The sequence below is a fragment of the Lactuca sativa genome, chromosome 8 (assembly GCF_002870075.4).
Source record: "Lactuca sativa cultivar Salinas chromosome 8, Lsat_Salinas_v11, whole genome shotgun sequence".
Lineage (NCBI taxonomy): Eukaryota > Viridiplantae > Streptophyta > Magnoliopsida > Asterales > Asteraceae > Lactuca > Lactuca sativa.
The window spans coordinates 141,722,363-141,742,649 of NC_056630.2; the positions used below are offsets into that span (position 1 = coordinate 141,722,363).

The following is a 20,287-nucleotide window of genomic DNA, read 5'->3' on the forward strand; positions in this document are numbered from 1 at the left end:
TAATACTTGAAATATTTTGTCCCATCCGAAAGTAGGACAAAGGCTCGTTCTTGATCTTTCACATGTGCAAAGACAGTAATGCCCTCCTAATTTCTTATTTTCAAATGACCCGATAGAGGCTTGCCCACTGATTATTGTTAGGTAATGTTAACTAAATATCACAAGTCAATTCGTCTTTGTTATCCAAGAAAGGATTATTGATTATTCTGTCGAAAGATTTTGGGCGAAATCTAACATGATTATCTGGCACTTAAAAATGCCTTCTTAGTCAATCTTGACACAAACATTTTTAAACTGATTAACCATCATCATCATCATTGCATTTGTGAAACAACATATTAAATCAAGGGTACGCTGCCAAATATAAAGCAAACCAGAAAATCAGAAATGCATTTCAAGTTGTAAAAAACATATGGTAATGGTTACATACACATCATGGAACATCAATGGCCTATAATTGTGTATCCTAATGTCCCTAAAGACAAAAAGAAACAACTTTTTACAAATAATAATAGACAACATACCTACAAACAAAAGGTTTTATTAGTTTCTTTGTGAGAAAACTTATAAATTGTTCCGAAAAATAATCATCTGTAGTATGCCATGTGTCTGGAGGAGTTTCTGAAAGGGGAAGAATTAACAGGTTTCTTTTTTGGATTTTTGGTCTCAGAACGCAGCCATGACTCAACCACTGATAACAGGTTTGATGAATTCTTCATTTCTGGAAGATCCGCCAATTTTTCATACCTTTTTAAATCTCCATCTTGTATGTATGCCAGATCTGTAGCCCATGATTCTAGGCCATCAAATATGTGTGTTGCATATACAATCGTACATCCTCTCTGTTACAAATTACAATTGTATGTTATACTTGTACCAAAATAAAATTAAAAAATAAATAAATACCTGTTCACATTCCTCCTTAAAAAACTCTAGCAGATCCATCCTTGCAACAACATCAAGGTCAACCGTTACTTCATCTAGCAAAAGAACCTGAACAAGAAACGCATTCAAACTCAATTCCAAGATACTGTAAACGAGACTATGACTGTGACTGAGACTGAGACTGACCTGGAAAGGATGAAGGAGGCCCAGGCAGATTTGAACTCGACGTCGTTGTCCATCGGAAACTTTATGCATCCGCCATTGTAGATCGATGTCCAAAAGGTCAATCAATTTTTCTCTTCTAATTGGGTCAATTCCTTCAACTGATAATGAGTAGATTGATTGTTATATAATGCAAAATAAGATGCAGTAAATCATCTTTATGGATCCAAATTCTAACCCACCTCCAAATATCATGTGTTCGGCAGAAAAGTCTCCCTGTAGTGGCACATCTCCCTGGATTTATCTCAAAAAGTTCAAAGCTTTATTCAATATAATAGAATGTCAAGTAGACGAATTAACAAAGAGGTTCAAGTCTTACAGCTGAACCAATTGTTTTAGTCCAAGATCCACCCAAGTAAGACAAATCACCACTACAAACCAACTGTGTGTCGTGAAAAGATGAAAAATCTAGCACCCGCACAACATTTCTCCCACCAACCATATGTTTTCCTGCCAAAATCTTCAGCAAAGTGGTTTTCCCTGCAAAGATATAGAGTGAGAATGCTTTCTTAGGGCTTTTTTTTCTTGAAACACTAGCATAGGTAGCCTGACTATGGTGCATTTGACAGCTGAGGTAGCCAACTGAAATCCTAATGCTAAACTTCAATCAAATAAACCATACAATTTTGGCGCCATATCCTTCTCCTTCAACCACCATTGTACCCAATATCTGTCTTTCCTAATGTTTATAATTGAAGGGCTATACTCAATCACATACTTACTATCTACCCCGTGCATTTATAGAAAAAAAATATAAAACGATATAGGAATCACTTCAAATCTGCATTTTCGCAATCACGATACCTCATGATTAAATCATTCGATATTGATATGAAGTTTTAGAATTTCTGGTTAAGAGATGACCTATAAGCTCCAATTTCACATCTAAAACTTATCAAGTCCGAACACGAATTGCAAATGTGCACATAAACAGAAACAAAGAAATTAGGGTTTCCAAAATACCAGATCCGTTGGCACCGACAAGAAGACAGCGAGATCGAGGGGAAATCTTTAGGTTAAAATCTACAAAGATAGGATTATCGCCGCTGTATCCGAATTGCATGCCGTTTACTTTGATACTGCTGGATTCGACCTCCATTTTCGGCTTAATCGTCTTCTGGTATCGGGGAGCTGTGAGTATTTGTACCTTCACGGTAGTTTTGCGTCGCTATTGAACTCGTTTTTTGATGATGTGTACGCAGCTTATGTGTACACTTGTTTGTTCCTGATTTGGTCACGTATATCGTTTTTGCTGTCGATTACTAGCACCAATGGCAACTAGGTTCGATGGTTGGATGTCAATTTTAATTAATGAAATGGCATGTGTATATTCTTTTACAGCGTAATTACCATTTTTTTTCAAAATAAGTGTAACGTCTTTATCATACTAAATTTATTTTAGGGACAACGAATTAAAAAGGTAACAAATTTTAAGAATATATAAAAATGAGTATTGTCTTTTTATAATACACAAAATACCATTAAAATATAAGTATACATCTGTTTAACTAAAACTTTGTGGTAACCGGTTACTCATGTAAACGAATAAATAACTGAATTTTCTAAAATGTTCAAAAAATACTATTATTTTTTTAATACAAAAATATCATTAAAGTATACAATTTGTACACAGAATACCAACGAAATATACATTTTATTTAGTACAAAAAATATCAATGAGGTTTCCAAAATGTTCAAAAATATCATTAAAGTAAGTCATTTTCCCAAAAGGTATCAATGCATAATTATCCATGAGAACACTTTTAAGAAATTAGGACTCGTAACTCACCATGTAATTTACTTAATATTAAGAAATAAGAAGCATTGCCTTATTAATGATGCTTAATATTTGATCCTCCTTGAATTTCACTTAAAACACGCTTGAGGTGTCTTGAGCTTGAAGATCCAGGGTTAACTCATCATTTGCAAGATTTTTGAGGTAAAAAGCTCACATCTTGATGATCCATGATGCTAGATCTAGTTATGTTGTTATGTTATGCATTTTGAGTCCTTGGAGTGATTGATGAGATTCTTGACTCACTCCAGAAGTATTGGTGTTAGATTTAGGCTTTTTTTGGCCCCCTTGTTCATAAAAAAGAAAGCTTTATGGTGTATCTTGAACCATGCATGTGTTAAGAACTTTATTAAGATTTTTTTGAGCTCTTTAGCCCCATTAAGCCATGCATGTGTGTAAACTTGTCAACTTTATAAGTGGTCTTATAGAATAATATCTGAGAGTTTAGCTTGAAGTCTCAATGGATCAAGTGCTTTATAGAGTGGGGTGGCCAACTGGGGAGTATGTTGCGCATACGAAGTCAGTACGTTATGCGTACTAGCCCCAGAGGGTGTACGCTAAGTACGCCACGCGTACTCAGCAGATGGGCTTTTTGGGCTTGCATTCTCGGTTTGGGCCATAGGTTAGGTTTTCTTCATTTGGGTGGTTGGGCCTTGTTGGGCCATTAGACTTCTGATTTGGGCTTATGGCTAGTGTCTTGGACTCTTTAGATTTTAGGCCCATGATGGATTTGGGCCTGATTTGAAAGATTGGGCCATATTTGGGATTTAGGTTATCAAATAGAATTTGGGCCTTCATAGTCGTTGAATTGGGCCTTAGTCTTGGGCCAAGTTAGATATAGGGTAAAATGGTCTTTTGCCCTGATGATGGGCCCAAGTGATTAGACTAATGGTTATGAACTGGGATGTAGTTATTAATTGGATGTTATTTGTATTGATAGAATGGGGATTGTCGGACCAGTAGATAGAGATTTATTTGAGTGACTCAGTAGCTTGAGGCGAGTTTCCTCACTGTGTTTAGCGGGTCAAAGACACCAATGTCGGCCCTTGGTTTATTATGTTAGGACGCTAGATATTCTACATGACTCTTGCATGTGTTATGTGTTGGTATGTATATCGAGCGGCGCTAGTACTTTTGATAAAAAAAAATCAACATCCTAGATTGGTGGAAAAAAATGCATTGCATTTTCCGATCATCGCTCGTATGGAAAAAGGTAATTATACTATTTAACTTTGTTTTCTTTTAGTTAATTTATAAATTATTATATTTACAATTTTATGATGGTTTGTTATTATATATTTTATCCATACAAGTGACGACCGTGGCGTTGGAATCCGCTTTTAGTACTTGTGGTCGAATTCTAGATGAGTATAGAACACTTTTCAATACGCCAATTGTTGAAGCTTTAGCATGTACCCAAGATTGGTAAGAAAATCACGCAAACACATTATAGATGATGATTAAGACATATTAAAGGATGATGACATAGCGTTTGGATAGTAAATTTAAATCATCTTTTATTTATTTGTTGTTTGTTAAAAAAATTGGATGCCCCCTATGCTTTGGTGTTAATTATATAGAGATTAAAGCGACGATAGAGGAAAAAGAAGATAGTGAAAGAAGCCAATTGAAGTTTAATTGTTTTTTTTCATAAATTGTTTGTTTTCGTATAATGGTAATTTGGTTTAGTACATGGTTATTATTAGTTTGGTACAATGATAGTTTGTTTATTATTATTTAATATTTTGGTAAATTTGGTTTGCTACTTATTGCCTTTACATTCATCTTCACTTATGTATTTTTTTTTATTCCGATTGTGCAAACAACAAAAATATGAATGATGGATATTACGTAGTAAGATTGTAACTTGAAATAGTTTGATAGAGACTAGAGAATAATATTACAAACAAAACCCGAAACCGTAAACAACAAAGATACAAAACTTAGTTTGTTACCCGAAACAAGACCAGATCGAAACTGTAAACAACACTGTGAAAGTATAATTTGGTCTAAAACCCGAAATCCGGTTTAGTACTCGGAACCGGACCAGACCAAACCCGGACCCGATACACCCAAAAACGGTCCGGTTTTCAGGTAAGGTAATTCATGATTTTCGGTCTTCATGTTTTCGGTCTTCAAGTCGGGCCGGTCCGGTCCGGGTTCGACCCGTTGCTCATCCCTAGTCTGTTATGCTTTATGTGCTAGTATGCTATGATATTATGTGATAGTGGTAGTAGGGGTAGGTTAGGCCCCAATACCGGTCGAAATGATCGAAGGGGTATGCTAGCACCCTGATAAGCTAAGCAGTATATGACTTATGTGTTTTTGTAATAGGATGTTATATGGTAGAAGTAGGGGATGAAATAGACCCCGATACCGGTCGAAAGGACCGTAGGGGTAGGGCAACACCCTAATATGCTAGGCGAGGTACCATTCGAAAGGACTGAAGGGGTAGGCCAACACCCTGATACGTTAGATAAGTTACCGGTTGAAAGAGACTGAAGGGGTAGTCCAGTACCCAAACATGTTAGCCTGTATGTTATTATATGGCATGTGGTATGATGGGGGACTCATTAAGCTTTGTGCTTACAGTTTTCAGTTTTTGTTTCAGGTCCTTATTCTTCGAAGGGAAAGGAGCCGACACGATAGCAACATATCGCACACATGATTTTCAACACATGAGATTCTTGAGATTTGTACTCTGACGTTATTTTCCTATGATATGTTTTTGAGATGGTTGACTTATGGTTTTCATGATATGAGATAACATTGATGACATTTTCAGTAATCTGTTTTATAAATCTTTAAATTAAAAATGAAATTTTTGGTCTTGAAATTTGTGATGTTACACCTAGCGTCACCTCTCGCCGTCGGAAATCCTTGGATCTCCAACAACTCTGATGTCAATGTAGGTCGTAGTTTAACATTTCCAGACGGTGGTGTCATTTCGATGTAGATCTAAAGCATTATTGTGACGTTGCAACTCGAGGTCATAGATCTGGGTAGGGTTTTTAGATCGACGACGAGGGTTTTCATATAGAAGGTGGGAGAAATAGATCCGACGAGGGTTTTCACTAAGCTAGGCGACAACGAAACCCTAATCTAGTCAGAGAAGATGAAGGACGATGGTGACGATTGTGGCTTTTGGCGGGGGGGAGCCGAAACTCTGAAGACGTTAGCTGTTGTTGCTACGATGAACAAGGACGACGATGTAACCCCGATATGTTTCTTTGTGGATGAAGAGATGACCGACGATTTTTCTGGCGAGAATGACATGGTAACCAACCATGTTTTCCGGCGAGAATGACAAGTGGTTGACGGTGTCAACATCCGGTGGTGGTGGTAATGATGTTTTCTCCTTGTTAAAATCAAAATGGGTATTGGAGAGAGAGAGAGAGAGGGGTTTTGTTTCTGTTTTCCTTTTTTTTTTTTTTTTTTTTTTTTTTGCAATAAAAAGAAATTAAGAAAATAAAATAGAAAGAGTAAATCCCTCGATACCGACCGTTTTTACAATTTTGTCGATGTACAATTATTTTGGAAAAAATAGTTTTACACAGGCCGGTTAGTTTCAAAAGTCTGACGAAATAACAGGGACCGGTATGCTACAAAGAAATACTAAAGGGAAAAAAAGAAAAAGTATTTCCCGATACCTAAGCTGCATTGGGGCGTTGAAAAATAGTCCGGACGAAGACTCAGAACTCGCACACTCGACTGGTGTCGCATGCTCGAACGCTCTCAAGAACCTGTATCTCTTCGACGGCCGATCAAATTCGTAGGATCCCGATTCAATCTGAATTTAGTAGCTTTGATCTCATCTGTAGGTTTTAGATTTCTCTAGTGCGTTCTTAATTTATTGTTTTCTTTGTACAGGCAATGGCGAAAAAATTGGGGTTTATAGTTGTACTACTAGCAGTAACGTCGATCTATGAAGCTGTAGCGATATTTCATCCGATCTCTGAATCTCACCGGTCCGCAGCATTAGAGCTGTTCTCCCCTTCCGCTGGATCGTTTTCGAGGTTGGCCTAAACCCTCCTTAAACTTCCACATCGACTTTTGTTATATAGTTGAATGTAGCGAATAAGTATATGATTATCTAGTAAAATTATCGATTTCTTTGCGTGATGCGGTTCATACGATTTCATTTTGTGTTTTTATTTACGGATTTAAAACTTTAGTTGCGATGAAATGACAAAGCTTATTAACAATATGAAACTCTTTGCGTGATGCGGTAAAATTATCGATTTCTCTTAGCTCTTTTACCAGACAAAGCTTAGGAACGCTTAACTGGTCGATGTTGGCCTCAGGCTGTGAAATGTAGAGGCTGATCTTTTGCACATTTCTCAAGCTTGAAAGTGGAATATGTTTTTCACAATTAGATATCTGATCGAGTGTTCCATTTCAGCTTAGAAGAAGCCTATGAAGCATTAATCACATTTGAGGTCCTTGGTTTAAAGAAACCTGAAATAAAGGACCACACATGTAATTCTGTGGTGGATACTCTGTCTTCACCATCTTCAAACTCTAAGGATTTGCACCATGCATTAGGAGTTAATGGGCTATTAAAATGCAAGATCAGTACGGGAGATTTAACGGTATGATTAATCTTACACCATGTTTTGCTCATAATTTGAAACTCTTTAGTCATATCTCTTACAAGTTTGAATGCTCTTAGGGCATTGTCTCAAGGCTTAAAGATGCCGCCAAAGATGCAACAACCCTTCTAGATTATTATCATTCAATAGGAGGTTTGGTACTTATTAAGGTAACTTGGTCTCATTTGGAAAAAAAAGTTATACTAAAGCTACCAATTTTAAGGAAAATTTTCAGGTTCCTTATTGTGTATTAACATTATCCATGGATTTACATTCTTTCGTGGCATAATTACTCTTTAATCTTCATGCAGGATCAGAATCCTGAAGTTGATGTATTTCTTGGGAATGCTGATGGGATTTTTCGCTCCATAAAGGTTGGTTTTACTCTTTAATTTTACTTATATTGTGTAGTAAGTAACAATATTTTCTTCCTTTAAAGCATAATCTAGTCCTATGTGAATGTCTAGTTGACTTATTCATTATTCCCAGGCTCTCAGTCAAAGTGATGGAAGGTGGCGCTATAGTTCTAACAATCCTGAATCCAGTACTTATGCTGCAGGTAACCTTTGTTATTAAATCAAATGTTTTGTGGTGTTTCTAAAGGTTGGTCAAAGTATGTTTGACCAGTCTTCAAGGGTCATTTTATTTCTTCAATTACTCAATACTCACTAGTCGCTACATGTATTAACTTGATTCAGGACTAGCACTTGAAACCCTTTCTGGAGTTATTTCATTATCAGCTTCTCCAGTTGATGAAAATCTGGTAACTTAATTTACATTCTGTTTAACAGCATGAAAGGGGTCATGATCTTAATTAATTATTGCACACGTATTTGCAGATTGGTACACTGAAAAAGGATATTGTGAAACTCTTTGACAGCATTAAGAAATATGGTTAGTACATAAACTGTTTACTCCCTTTTAAGAAATTATTGATGATATATGATCTCAATATCATTTTGTAGACGATGGAGCTTATTACTTTGATGACAAACTCATTGATGCAAGTGGACATCAAGGTCCACTTTCTGCCACCTCAGCAGTTGTTCGAGGGCTGACTACCTTTGCATCCGCTTCCGGAAGTTTAAACGTTGGGCACACTTTCATTTTCTTTTACAACACACGACTTCTGTTATCCTTATTTTCTGCTAATGTTCTTCAACTATTGCAGATACCCGAGGAAAAGGTTTTGGGTTTGGCAAGATTTCTCCTTGGCATTGGAATCCCTGGCAATAACAAGGACTTGTATTACCAAATTGACGCACTTTCTTGCTTAGAAAACAATAGGTATGTATATAAATGTATATGTATATATATAACTTGTTTTTCTTGAAATTAGTCTCAAGTCATATATTTTTGCAGGGTATCAGTTCCTTTAGTTTTGTCACTTCCAGCTACAGTGCTCTCATTGACCAGTAAAGATAAACTGAAGGTCAAAGTGAACACTGTATTGGGATCTGCTGGTCCTCCTTTATCCGTAAAACTCATGCAAGTTTTCAGCTCCGGTTCAAAAGACGCTTCTGTCCTTAAACAGGTGTTCCACAAATCAACATTTATCATGCCCTTATTTAAAATCATTTGTGCTATCCTAAGTTTCTAGGTTTGACATTCTTGACCTTGTTTCAGGAACTAAATTATGATCCAAAAGAAGGAGTCCACACCATGGATGCCTTGCCAGAAGGTGTTGATGTCGGGGAGTACATTTTTGCTTTTGAGGTACCAAATTTTATAAGATTTTCTCTTTGAACCTTTTTTTTTTTATTTGCACCAATTTAATTTAATACTTGTGTTTCTCTTTCCCAGATTGTCCTTTCTGATCCAGAACATAAGAAAATATATGCAACTGGAGGCCGAACAAAAGTGCCAATCCATGTCACAGGAGTTGTTACAGTCGATAATGCTAAAATTGCATTGCTTGAGGGCAATGTTCTCGAGTCTGAAATAAAGTACGCCACATCATCTTTTTTTTTCAGACTTTTATTGTTGCATTCATTTAACTTGACTTTTTTGTATTGTTAGGCTTGATCTACCTGGAAAGAATGACGTGGCAGTATCAGCAAACCACCTTCAAAAGCTTCATTTATCCTTTCTGTTGAAAACCCCACTTGGGAAATCATTCAAGCCTCATCAGGTTTCCAAACCACCTTCCAAAATGTTTTTATCTGTTTATTTATTTTTCCAGTTAATTTATTTAACTCACTTTCAGGCATTATTAAAATTGAGACATGAAACTGGGGTCGAGCATATCTTCGTAGTTGGCAACTCCGGGAAACGGTTTGAGATGACGCTGGTAAAGTAAAATTTTTTATTTTCTTTTTCATAATTTTGACTTAATTTTTTACACTTTTCCACATTCTGAATTTCAGGATTTCCTTGGTCTTGTTGACAAATTTTACTATCTCTCTGGTCAATACAACATTGAGCTGAGCGTGGGTGATGCTGTCATGGTAAACATTGCATTTTACAATAATCACTTTCAATGAATGTGAATTATGCAGTTATTTTTATTTAAATTTTCAGGAGAATTCTTTCTCACAAGGTCTTGGGTATATCGAATTAGATCTACCCAAGGCACCCGAAAAGTCAACACAGCCACCACCTCAACCCGCCAATCCTTATTTAAGATATGGTCCCAAAGCAGAGATAAACCACATCTTCCGGGTCCCAGAAAAACGTCCTCCCCAACAGCTTTCTTTCACTTTCTTGGCTCTGGTTTTCGTCCCATTCCTCGCATTCTTGATTGGGGTAAGTCCCAAATCCCAAGTCTTTCTATTTTCTATTTTTATTTATTTAGCTAATCGTTTATGGTTCTAAATTATTATTATTATTATAGTTGTTGCGTCTGGGTGTGAACTTGAAGAACTTCCCTACATCAGCTGTACCTGCCACATTTGCAATCCTCTTCCACGGTGGCATTGCAGCTGTCCTCTTGCTCTATGTGTTTTTCTGGTGGAAGGTACAAATACACAATCTATTATAGTTTTGAATAATTTATTTCTATGGTAAAACCGTAATAGACATGTGTTTTTTTTATTGGTGACAGTTGGATCTTTTCACCACGTTGAAAGCTTTGGGAGTGCTAGGGATCTTCTTGATGTTTGTGGGACATAGTACTCTTTCCCACCTTGCTTCCACATCAGCCAAAATAAAATCGGCTTGAATAAAATAAAAGACAAAATAGAGATACCATTACATAGAACATGGCAGCAGATTTTGGACCATGATTATAATTAGAGTTATCAGAATTCAGTTTTGACTTTTTAGTTTCATCTTGTATTGTTATCTAACCATATGCGGATCTTTTTTCCAGAGTCTCAGGTCTAATGTTACAGTTTTAGGATTTGTAAACATGACACAAGTTTGGTTTTTAAAAACATTGCAAAATAGTTTTATACAAACTAGGTGTGAGCAATGTTTTAGAAACCGGTTTGAACCGGCCGGTTCGACCGGGAACTTGGGAGAGGGAGCGGTTTAACTATCACCGGTTTTACATTGATTTCTGAACCGGATTGAACCGGCCGGTTTTTAGAAAAAACTGGTTGAACCGGTCAAAATAAACCGGTTGAACAGGTTAAACCGAATAAAAACACATGAAAAAGAAACCATTTACATTATAAACTTTGATGATTTTTTTCAAATCTATTTAGTTTTTTCTAAATAAAAACATATGGTAAATGTTATTGATTCTTTTGATGTGTTTGTATTTATCAAAAAGTATATTTCGTTTTAGTATTATATTTTATTTTCTTTTTGACGTATATAAATTGATGTAAAACACTAAAACTTATGGTTAAGTGTTATTTTAATGTATTTGGATTCATCTACAACTTATTTTTATGTGTATTTTTAATGTTTGAACTTTTAAACATCAAATTTATAATTTTTATATGTATGTAGTGTAGGAAAATAGAAAAAAACATGAAAAATATAGAAACCGGTTCACCCGGCGGTTAAACCGGAAACCGGTCACCATACTGGTTTAACTAAAAAAACAGTTTTTAAAACATTGGGTGTGAGACCCATGTATTACATGGGTTAAATAAAAAGGTAAATATCAAAATGTAAAATTTAAGTATTTTTTAAAATTAAATTTTAAAATAAGAAAGAAAAAACATATTTAATGCAATTTATGATCATATTTATTACATTTAATATTTTTCTTATGTATTATGTGATTTTTTAATTTTAAAAATTAAGAAAACCTAGAAATATGAAATTGACATGTGGATACTATTAATTTTAAAAAATACCACAAAATCGTAAGTGTCACAGCTTATTAGAAATTGGGCAAAATGAATTTTTATTTATTAAAGAGGATACACAAATGATTCCAATTACGAATACGAAATAAATATAGGGTAGGGTAAATCTAAGACGTTGTCTTTAGAGGTTCATTTTGCTTGTCCAATTTTTGGACGACTTTGGAGACATGATTCACGAGTTGCGTAGTACTATTATTTATGGCAGATTACAATCCGATTGAAATAGAAATTCTCTCTCAGCTTTCTAGTTGAAGGTTTCACTTATGCATATCAATCATATATTTAAGGTTTAATGAATTAACATACCGCACACATATTTTAGTTTTCAATTGTTTATTTGTTATATCTACAATACCATTTTACAAATATCTAAATATTACATAAAACTCAAGTACTATTAATAATAAATTAAAGTGGAAATTTTAAATCGTCCATGCAACTATTGCGTCAGCCGGTCATTCCCATTCCAGTATTTTATTTGTTTTTTTTTTTTGGAACTTTGAGTTCTTACTACAGACACAACCAAAAGCTTAAAAAGACTGAAATCTGTAAATCTGAAACTCTATAGACTTTGGTGAAAAAAAAAGGCAGATAAAGAGACCAATTTACAATTTTTTCTTTTGGAAACATCATACTTTTGTTAAACGACAAAAAGCAAAACACTGGTACCCTGGTACTAGCCGAGCGCTCTTTTTCTTAAGTCACAGCCACTCCTCCTCCGTCAACACCGCCACTGCCACCATCACCCCCTTTCATTTCCGCAGCATCATCAGTACGTTCTTCTTTCTAAAACTATTTTCATGCGTTGATAAACTCCCACTTTTAACTTTACCGACTTCCGATCGCACATTTTCTGTCCTAATTAGTTAGTTTTCGTTATAAATCCGTGGGCTTGTGTTTTGTTAATTTGAACTTCTGAATTTCCCAGTGTGATTTGAATCGTTTTTCCATGTTATATAAACTATAGTACTGGACTTGGTTTCTTATAGAAACTGTACAAGCGATAGCGTGTTGATTGTGTTTTGTGAATCAGAATTTTGAGTGTGATTTAACTGATTTTTTGTGTTATGTAGTACTGGAGTTGATTTCCTATAGAATTTACAAGTTGCGACGCGTGTATAAGTGTTTACGAGCTCTGGGGATCCTGGATAGCGACTTCACAGGCATCATTTTCGTTGATTTGGTAAGAACTTGTATCTGTCTTGCAATCTAGTATTCACCGTTTTCTGTTTCGACTGGCTATCGAGTAAATTGATCTATTTGGTTTAAGATTTGGGGCTTCCGATTACAGTTCCCGTTAATCAAAATTATGATCGTCATAAGGTTCCGCTTGTTTTGTTTGTTTGAAGTGGTAATGAGATTTCTTCTGCTTCAGCCTTGAGGGATCTTCCCAAATTCCAACGCTTTCACAGAATTTGTTAATTTCCTATATTTGGCTGTATAACATACTCTTTTCCTTTATTAGGGTTTATATTGCAAAAGAGTTTATTCCAAAATCACACAGTAATGATGAAAAGGAAAAGGGATGTGATGCCAGCTCCACCAGGTTTTGTATCTGTCACATCTTTTACACTCACAAAAAGGAACGATGTGGAAATTCAAAATGACATTAAACCAGAGCCCATTGGAAAGCTTCAAAAGTCTCTCAAGCAAAGGCCTTGGATACTTCATGACCAACTCATCAACAAAAAGCCAGATAGAACACATCAAACTACAGTTATCTATACGACTATATCCTTATTCCTTTTCTTTTCTTTTTACAACTACTAATCAAAGAGCAGTTAATAATCACATGTATTTTTTTTTTGCAGAATGTATCTTTCGAAAATACCCTTCCAAAAGGAGTGATTCGTGGGTGTTCAATGTGCAATAATTGCCAAAAGGTTTGACCTCATTCCTTCCAAATTGGCTCTGTGATATTTAAATACCATTTTCATCTTTTGACACACTTTTATACTTAACCCTAGATTACAACCTTTACAGGTTACTTCAAGTTGGCGTCAAGAAGAGTCATGCAGACCTGTATTAGAATATGCTCCAGCATTTCACCCCACCGAAGTGGTAATCATTAATCAAGCTTTGACTTTCTATGACACTCAGTTTATGTCTTTGTAATCAAACTTTGACTTTCTATGAACAGGAATTTAAAGATGTTCTTGAATATATTGCGAAAATACGCCCGAAAGCTGAGGAATACGGAATTTGCAGGATCATTCCTCCTGATTCATGGAAACCACCATCTCTTTTAAATGGAAATAAATGGGAATCATCTAGATTCTCTACCCATATTCACCAGATTGATGAACTTAAAGATCTGCATTCAAAGAGAAAACTTCATGAAATGATTGAGCAAGCAGAAGGAAAAAATGGATCTGATGGTTTTGAATTTGAATCTGGTCCTGAATTCACACTGAGGGGATTTAAGGCATATGCAGCGCATTTCAAAGGTCAATATTTTAAAAAGAAAGACATTTTTACCGATTATAGGACTCGTCCTTGGGAAAATGTTGAAGGGGAATATTGGCGAATTGTTCAGAACCCAACTGAGCAAATTCAGGTAAGTATTTGATTATAATTAAAATGACACTTGTGCCCTTTCTTAAGCTGACTTCTCATAGGTACTGTCTGGTCATAATCTGGACACAAAAGTAATTGGCAGCGGGTTCCCTTTACCATTACCATCATCACTTGACACTCATGAGGATCAAAATCAAAGTGAATACGCTAAATCACCCTGGAACTTAAATAATACCTCAAAGCTGCCTGGATCTCTTCTTGCTTTTGATTATGACAATTCTACCCTTTCAACCCCACGCCTGGATATCGGAATGTGCTTTTCCTCCCTTTGTTGGGTAAGATTTGAATGAATACCCTTTATTTTATCAATAAGTTGCCAAATGTCTAAATTCTCCTTTTTCAGAAAGTTGAAGAGCACAACTTGTATACTATCAGTTACATGCACCAAGGTGCCTCAAGAACCTGGTATGGCATTCCCAGTAAATATCGCCAAAACTTTGAATCATTACTGAAGAAAACCTTCCCGGAGTTATCAGGAAAACCCGAATTGTTCCATAAGCTAGTGAGTACCAATCTCTTGTCTCTGCAAAAAAGACGTAAATACCCCTTTCTATATAATGTAATGTAACGAGTTAAAAAAAATTCATAATACAGGTCACTCAGCTTTCACCCTCTACCCTAAAATCAGAGGGTATACCCGTCTACCGCTGTCTACAGCATCCAAAACAGTTTGTAATCATCTTTCCAGGTGCATTCTATTCCGGATTTGATTCGGGATTCAGTGTTTCCGAGAAAGTCAACCTTGCACCCGTTGACTGGTTGCCATATGGACAGCTGTCAGTTGAAATTTACAGCGAGTTGCATAGAAAAACATTAATCTCATATGATAAAGTGTTAATCGAGGGGGCCCGCGATGCCATCAAAACACGGATGCCAGGGGATTCAAATGCATGTGGAAAGGATGGTTGGTTTACAAGAGCTCTTAAGGTAATCGTAGCAAAAGTTTTAGCCTTATTCAGTGACCAAAAGTGTAATTTACTTAAGAATTTTAAAAGTACAATAGGAAGAAATAAAAGTAGGTGTTTGTTTCTATGGAACAGTCGCTGGTCAAGCGCGAAGGCTTCAAGAGGGAGTTGTTATGCAATGCATCACAGTCACGTACGATGGAAGAAGGTTTTAGTTGTTTGGTGAAACAGGAATGCATTGTGTGCTTTAGTGACTTGTACCTTTCAGCTACTGGTTGTGCATGCTCACCTGAGAAGTACTCCTGTCTTGAACATTCAAAGCAGCTGTGTACATGTCCATGGAGTTCAAGGTTGTTTTTTTTTCGCAATGACATCCGCGACTTGAATCGAATAATAGAGGCTTTAGAAGGAAAGTGAACATCTCGCTATTATTATTAAATCGCATAAAATATTGTATCATTGCATGCAATGTATCTTTTTTTTTTTGTTGTATAAATTATATTTTAGTGAAGCTTTTGGTGATTTGTGATGTTGATGTCATGATATGTGTGATGTTGATGTCATGAGGTCCTGGTTCCAACTTTTAAAAAGAAATGATTATATTTAATGTAAAAAAAAAAAATAAGAGCTATTAACTAAAATAGCCATATTTGGAAGTTTAAAGAAAGTTTTTTTTTTTTTTTTTTTTTTTAAAACCAAAACTTAAGAAAAATCCCCTCATAACCATCTATTTATCACGGGAACGAAATGGGGTTTGGCTATAAGAAATGAACCTTACTATTTTATATTTCCAAAGGTATACATTTTAATGTTGATTATGATATTTTTCTGTTTTAATCTAAATTGATAACAGTTTACAATGTACAAAAAACCGTATGGTTATGTTTTGAAATGGGTGCTGATACTAAATGTTTATTTGTTATATTTATAAATCTAAACCATTAGAACCACAGTTTTTATGAACGAGGAGGTACGGAAGTTATAAGTTGAATGTTTTTATTCTTAAAATCTCTAATTATGAATTTGTAGTAAATTACAGTTTTGGTCCCTATGGTTTACATCAATCTATATTCTTATTTTAAGTTTTGAATTTTGACATAACTCGTGCTTGTGGTTTCCAAAAGTTGCACCATAGTTCTTGAGACTGTTACCGTCTAAGATGGTCTGTTAGTATATGTAAAATGATGAAAATGTCTATTTTTGTATTTTTTTATTTTGTTATTTTAAAGTTGATACCACATATCCCAATCTTAACCAACCCCCACACCACCATTACACAACTGATCACCAACACCGTTACACAACAAATAATCACCACCACCACTAATACCACCACCACCATACATTTTTGCTAGAAAACCAACCACTAACCACCACCATTACCAATACCAACATCACTACATCACCTTATCACCAGCACCAATCCACCAACCACTGTCAGAAGAAAACTAACCACCATTGACACTATCACCACTTGTCTCACCAAACCAATTAACCATTAAGCTATCACCACCAACACCACTGAAACCCTATCCCACTAACATCACTGAAACCATCTAACCCCTCGATCATCAATACCATCACTACCAACAAATGGAAACACTAAATCTAAAATCAAAACCAACGTCGTTGTCAGTAGAAAGAAGTGGCTTTTGCCTTTAGGTAGAGAGATTTGTTAAGATGGCGGCGTTGGACAATAACATGTACAAGGGTGTAAATAGATCCAGTGGAGGAGGTGGTTGTCGTTGAATGTAAAAGGAGGGTGGAGAGAAAGATAGTAGTTTGATAGGTTTCAACATTAAAGACCGAATGTATCACAAGTTGTTGGACAGAGGGTGACTAACAGTGGTTGTCTTTTTGGAGATGGATATGAATTGTCGACGAATGGTAGTTGATGAGGGAGAGAGGTGAGGCCTGAATGGTGGGCAAAAATGGTCTCCATATGCAAACGATAGGGATAAATGAAAGAATGTGGTTGCTGGTGACCTCTGATGGCATGGAGGCGGTGGTCATTGGTGGTGTAACATCTTAATCCCAAGGTACTTTATATTTTGAAAATTTGGCATTTTATGGGATTGCCACGACGTCGTGGGGAGGCAACACAATGTGGCAAGTCAAGGTCAGCCTGTATGTGTGTTTTTTTTTTCTTTTAAGCCGCCATGACGTGGTAGTATAGGCCACAACATGGCAGCTGGCAAATGAGAAACCTTATTTTTTGGGTTTTGCTCCCTATTTAAATAAATGAGGAGGCTAGGGTTTGCTCACCCTCATCCTCCATCAACCTCCATTAGACCTGTGAAACCCTAAATGTCTCTCCTGTTAGGATTTGATAAGAAATATAAGTTTGTTTTTCACAAAAACCGACAACGGAAGACTTTAAAAATAACAAGTTTATTTTTAGTTCATAACAAAACCAAACTATCATGGATCCATTTATAGAGGTTAGTTAGAAATAAAAACAATCATAGGATGTTTTAGAGATAATCTTTGAAGCCTTTGAACCCACTTGGTTTTGGGGTGTTGATGAAGATAGCAAAAATCAAAGAATATGATTTCTTTACAAGTATCTGCCATCAAGAGTAAGACACTTGGAATGCTAGTTCCTTCTTTTATTCTTGAGTGTCTTAAACCTTTAAGTGCTTAACTCAAATAAGCACTAAAGGAGACAACTCAAGAAAGCTTCTAAACCACCAAACTAACTTCAAAAGAGAGAGTGTTGTAGAGGCATAAAAGTCACGGTTTTAGAGAAGAAAAAGGAGGAAGAAGAGAGTGTTTTTTCTTATCAAAAATGCAAGCCTCATGCATCTCTTATATAGTCCATGCAAGGTAAGGCCTAACCATTAAAATACTCTAAAGTAATGGCTAGCATTTAGAAGCATGGGAGACAAAGCATGGAGGTTGAAAAACAACCCCCTATATTTTAATATTTTGGGCCATACCTCTTGAAAAGAGGAGGATTCTTTAATTTTTATAAACTCTAAGTTCATAAAATATAATCTTTGTCTTTAGGTAAAAGACAAAAGAATTCAACTAGTCCAAAATGTTGTGCATGACTTATTAATTCATATCATCTGAAATAATAATTAGTTATACTCTCTTATAATTATTATTTTCATGAAACAATAATTATTTCCTAATTAAAATACAAGAATCAATATTATTTATTAATAATCACATTAATAATAAATATACAAAATATGCCAATTTGATAAAGGTGTGACCCTATAGGATCATATATTATTAGCAATGTCACTTGATAATGATTATTGGGCATATAGATTCAACAATCTCCCACTTGAACAAGATTCATTATAGACTGACATAGACAGTAGCTGACGTCTAGCAACAGGCTACTGCCCCTAACAACATATGAAGGGTGCCATCTTATCAACAACCAATTTCAGGAGCTCTAAGCTATAATTGTTACTAAAGGTGTGGTATCAATTATTCATTTGTCTCAGACATCATGTCGAACATGAGATGTGGATCGCCATCAATCTCATTTATTGTTCAACTTTTAGTAAGGCCTTAGATGTCAAACTCTCAATGAATAAGAGGGACAAATCCCATCTCGACTACATATGCCCATCAATGTAGTTCATGTCATACCCAACGATGCCCCTTATGACTGCCCTTTTACGGAACAATGTTAAACCATGTCAAAGCACAACAATTCCTACACTTCAAGTCCCAAATATGTATCTCAGGTCTAAGAATACAAAGATACAAGCTTGATCAAAACATCGCTCTTGACTATGATCCATAAAGTGGTTTTGATGCGGGTCAAGTCCAATACTTATTCTCCTAATCAAGTACATATGAAGTTGGTAGCATCTCTTGCTATTTTCATCTCCATGAGAATTCACCAATCCACTCATATTAGTCTTACCTCATAGATGCTCCCATAACTATGAACGACTATGGACATTTAGAATTACCTAGTTATTCAAGGATTTAAACATGATAATATAGAACACAACAATTATTTAATGAAAGACTCATATCTAATATATCATTCATTACAATATATGTTTCTTGTACTGTTCCAGTATCCAAATACTAAATTTCAATCAATTACATATACTTGTATCAACAATGTTCTATAGCACCAACTCGACTTTCATTCTTTAGCTAATGAAGCAGCTTTGTTAAGTAGATTTGACAAACTTCATTTGTGTAAACTTTGCTAATACAATCATTTTCATTTTTAAATATAACTCATATATAAAGAAAAAATATTAAGAATGAATTAGATTCTTGAATATAACTTAGATACCAATACTTACGTAATGGGATTATTCATAGTCATAATGAACTACATATTAAGCATCTTTGTATGTGGTTCTCCAAACCATAATGTACTCTAACTCTAATTTGTAACTGTAATTAAAATGTACATGGAACAACTATCCATGTAACTATCTCTTCATTCATAATGAGGACACACCCGATTGTGACTGAGAGTCATCCCAATCTATTTGAAAATTTAGCACATGTGTAACAACTTTAAACATAGCTTTCTTTCAAATACTCCGTAGACTAGGAGTATTTCTCTAGTTCTCTCAAGTAATTTAGAATATTCCTATAAGTCACACAATGACTTGTTCTCATATTATATTGGTATCATTCAACATGCTCTAAGCATACGACTTATTTTGCCTTTATGCATAATCATGACATATATGATTTCTCCAATTGCAGCAGCATATGGTGTAACACCCAAAAATTTCAACCAAATTTGAATTTTTTTTGAAAACATTTCAAACCATTTAAATCATTACAACTTTGTTTTCCAAAATGTAAAACATCAGAGTTTTCCCAGAAACATAAACAAAACATGAGGAGCTGTACGATCATGCTTTTGCCTTGCCGCGATCCCCTGATGTACCTGAAACAATAAACTAAAATTGTAAGCCCGAAAGCTTAGTGAGTTCCCCCAAAATACCGATACACTGCACATAAAAAAATACCAATAACAGCATGTACTGGGTCTATAGTTTTACAGACTGGATTACCCTCTGGGCCCACAATGTGAGTCTGGATTGCCTT

The 20,287-nt window shown here is 35.4% G+C and overlaps 3 protein-coding genes across 3 annotated transcripts; 2 read left to right on the forward strand and 1 right to left on the reverse strand.

The window, feature by feature from the left end:
* Positions 1-364: 364 nt before the first annotated feature.
* Positions 365-2,309, reverse strand: LOC111893703 (ABC transporter I family member 19). Its single transcript, XM_023889771.3, has 6 exons — positions 2,071-2,309; positions 1,427-1,587; positions 1,290-1,341; positions 1,072-1,208; positions 907-993; positions 365-842 (listed from the first exon to the last, which is right to left on the reverse strand). Exons 1-6 carry the CDS (start codon positions 2,204-2,206, stop codon positions 588-590), a joined length of 828 nt encoding a protein of 275 aa, XP_023745539.1. The 5' UTR covers positions 2,207-2,309; the 3' UTR covers positions 365-587.
* A 4,206-nt stretch (positions 2,310-6,515) lies between these two features.
* On the forward strand, positions 6,516-10,844 carry LOC111893699 (dolichyl-diphosphooligosaccharide--protein glycosyltransferase subunit 2). Its single transcript, XM_023889766.3, has 19 exons — positions 6,516-6,674; positions 6,773-6,918; positions 7,305-7,494; positions 7,575-7,664; positions 7,806-7,868; positions 7,984-8,053; positions 8,193-8,257; positions 8,334-8,388; positions 8,460-8,584; positions 8,666-8,781; positions 8,857-9,028; positions 9,121-9,210; positions 9,298-9,440; positions 9,514-9,625; positions 9,701-9,784; positions 9,861-9,941; positions 10,015-10,239; positions 10,328-10,450; positions 10,538-10,844. Exons 1-19 carry the CDS (start codon positions 6,624-6,626, stop codon positions 10,652-10,654), a joined length of 2,118 nt encoding a protein of 705 aa, XP_023745534.1. The 5' UTR covers positions 6,516-6,623; the 3' UTR covers positions 10,655-10,844.
* A 1,415-nt stretch (positions 10,845-12,259) lies between these two features.
* On the forward strand, positions 12,260-15,767 carry LOC111893708 (putative lysine-specific demethylase JMJ16). The gene is made up of 10 exons (XM_023889777.3): positions 12,260-12,528; positions 12,830-12,939; positions 13,222-13,472; positions 13,568-13,639; positions 13,740-13,817; positions 13,897-14,313; positions 14,375-14,608; positions 14,677-14,835; positions 14,928-15,260; positions 15,374-15,767. Exons 3-10 carry the CDS (start codon positions 13,263-13,265, stop codon positions 15,653-15,655), a joined length of 1,785 nt encoding a protein of 594 aa, XP_023745545.1. The 5' UTR covers positions 12,260-12,528; positions 12,830-12,939; positions 13,222-13,262; the 3' UTR covers positions 15,656-15,767.
* The last annotated feature ends 4,520 nt before the right edge of the window (positions 15,768-20,287 follow it).

Coding starts and splice junctions, on each gene's coding strand:
- LOC111893703 (XM_023889771.3), bottom strand. CDS start 2,206: ATGGAGGTCGAATCCAGCAGTATCAAAGTAAACGGCATGCAATTCGGA. Junction 1,209..1,289: donor CGAACACATGATATTTGGAG/GTGGGTTAGAAT, acceptor ACTCATTATCAG/TTGAAGGAATTGACCCAATT. Junction 994..1,071: donor GCCTCCTTCATCCTTTCCAG/GTCAGTCTCAGT, acceptor TTTCTTGTTCAG/GTTCTTTTGCTAGATGAAGT.
- LOC111893699 (XM_023889766.3), top strand. CDS start 6,624: ATGCTCGAACGCTCTCAAGAACCTGTATCTCTTCGACGGCCGATCAAA. Junction 6,675..6,772: donor TTCGACGGCCGATCAAATTC/GTAGGATCCCGA, acceptor TTCTTTGTACAG/GCAATGGCGAAAAAATTGGG. Junction 8,054..8,192: donor ATCCAGTACTTATGCTGCAG/GTAACCTTTGTT, acceptor AACTTGATTCAG/GACTAGCACTTGAAACCCTT.
- LOC111893708 (XM_023889777.3), top strand. CDS start 13,263: ATGATGAAAAGGAAAAGGGATGTGATGCCAGCTCCACCAGGTTTTGTA. Junction 13,473..13,567: donor ATAGAACACATCAAACTACA/GTTATCTATACG, acceptor TTTTTTTTGCAG/AATGTATCTTTCGAAAATAC. Junction 13,640..13,739: donor TGTGCAATAATTGCCAAAAG/GTTTGACCTCAT, acceptor CAACCTTTACAG/GTTACTTCAAGTTGGCGTCA.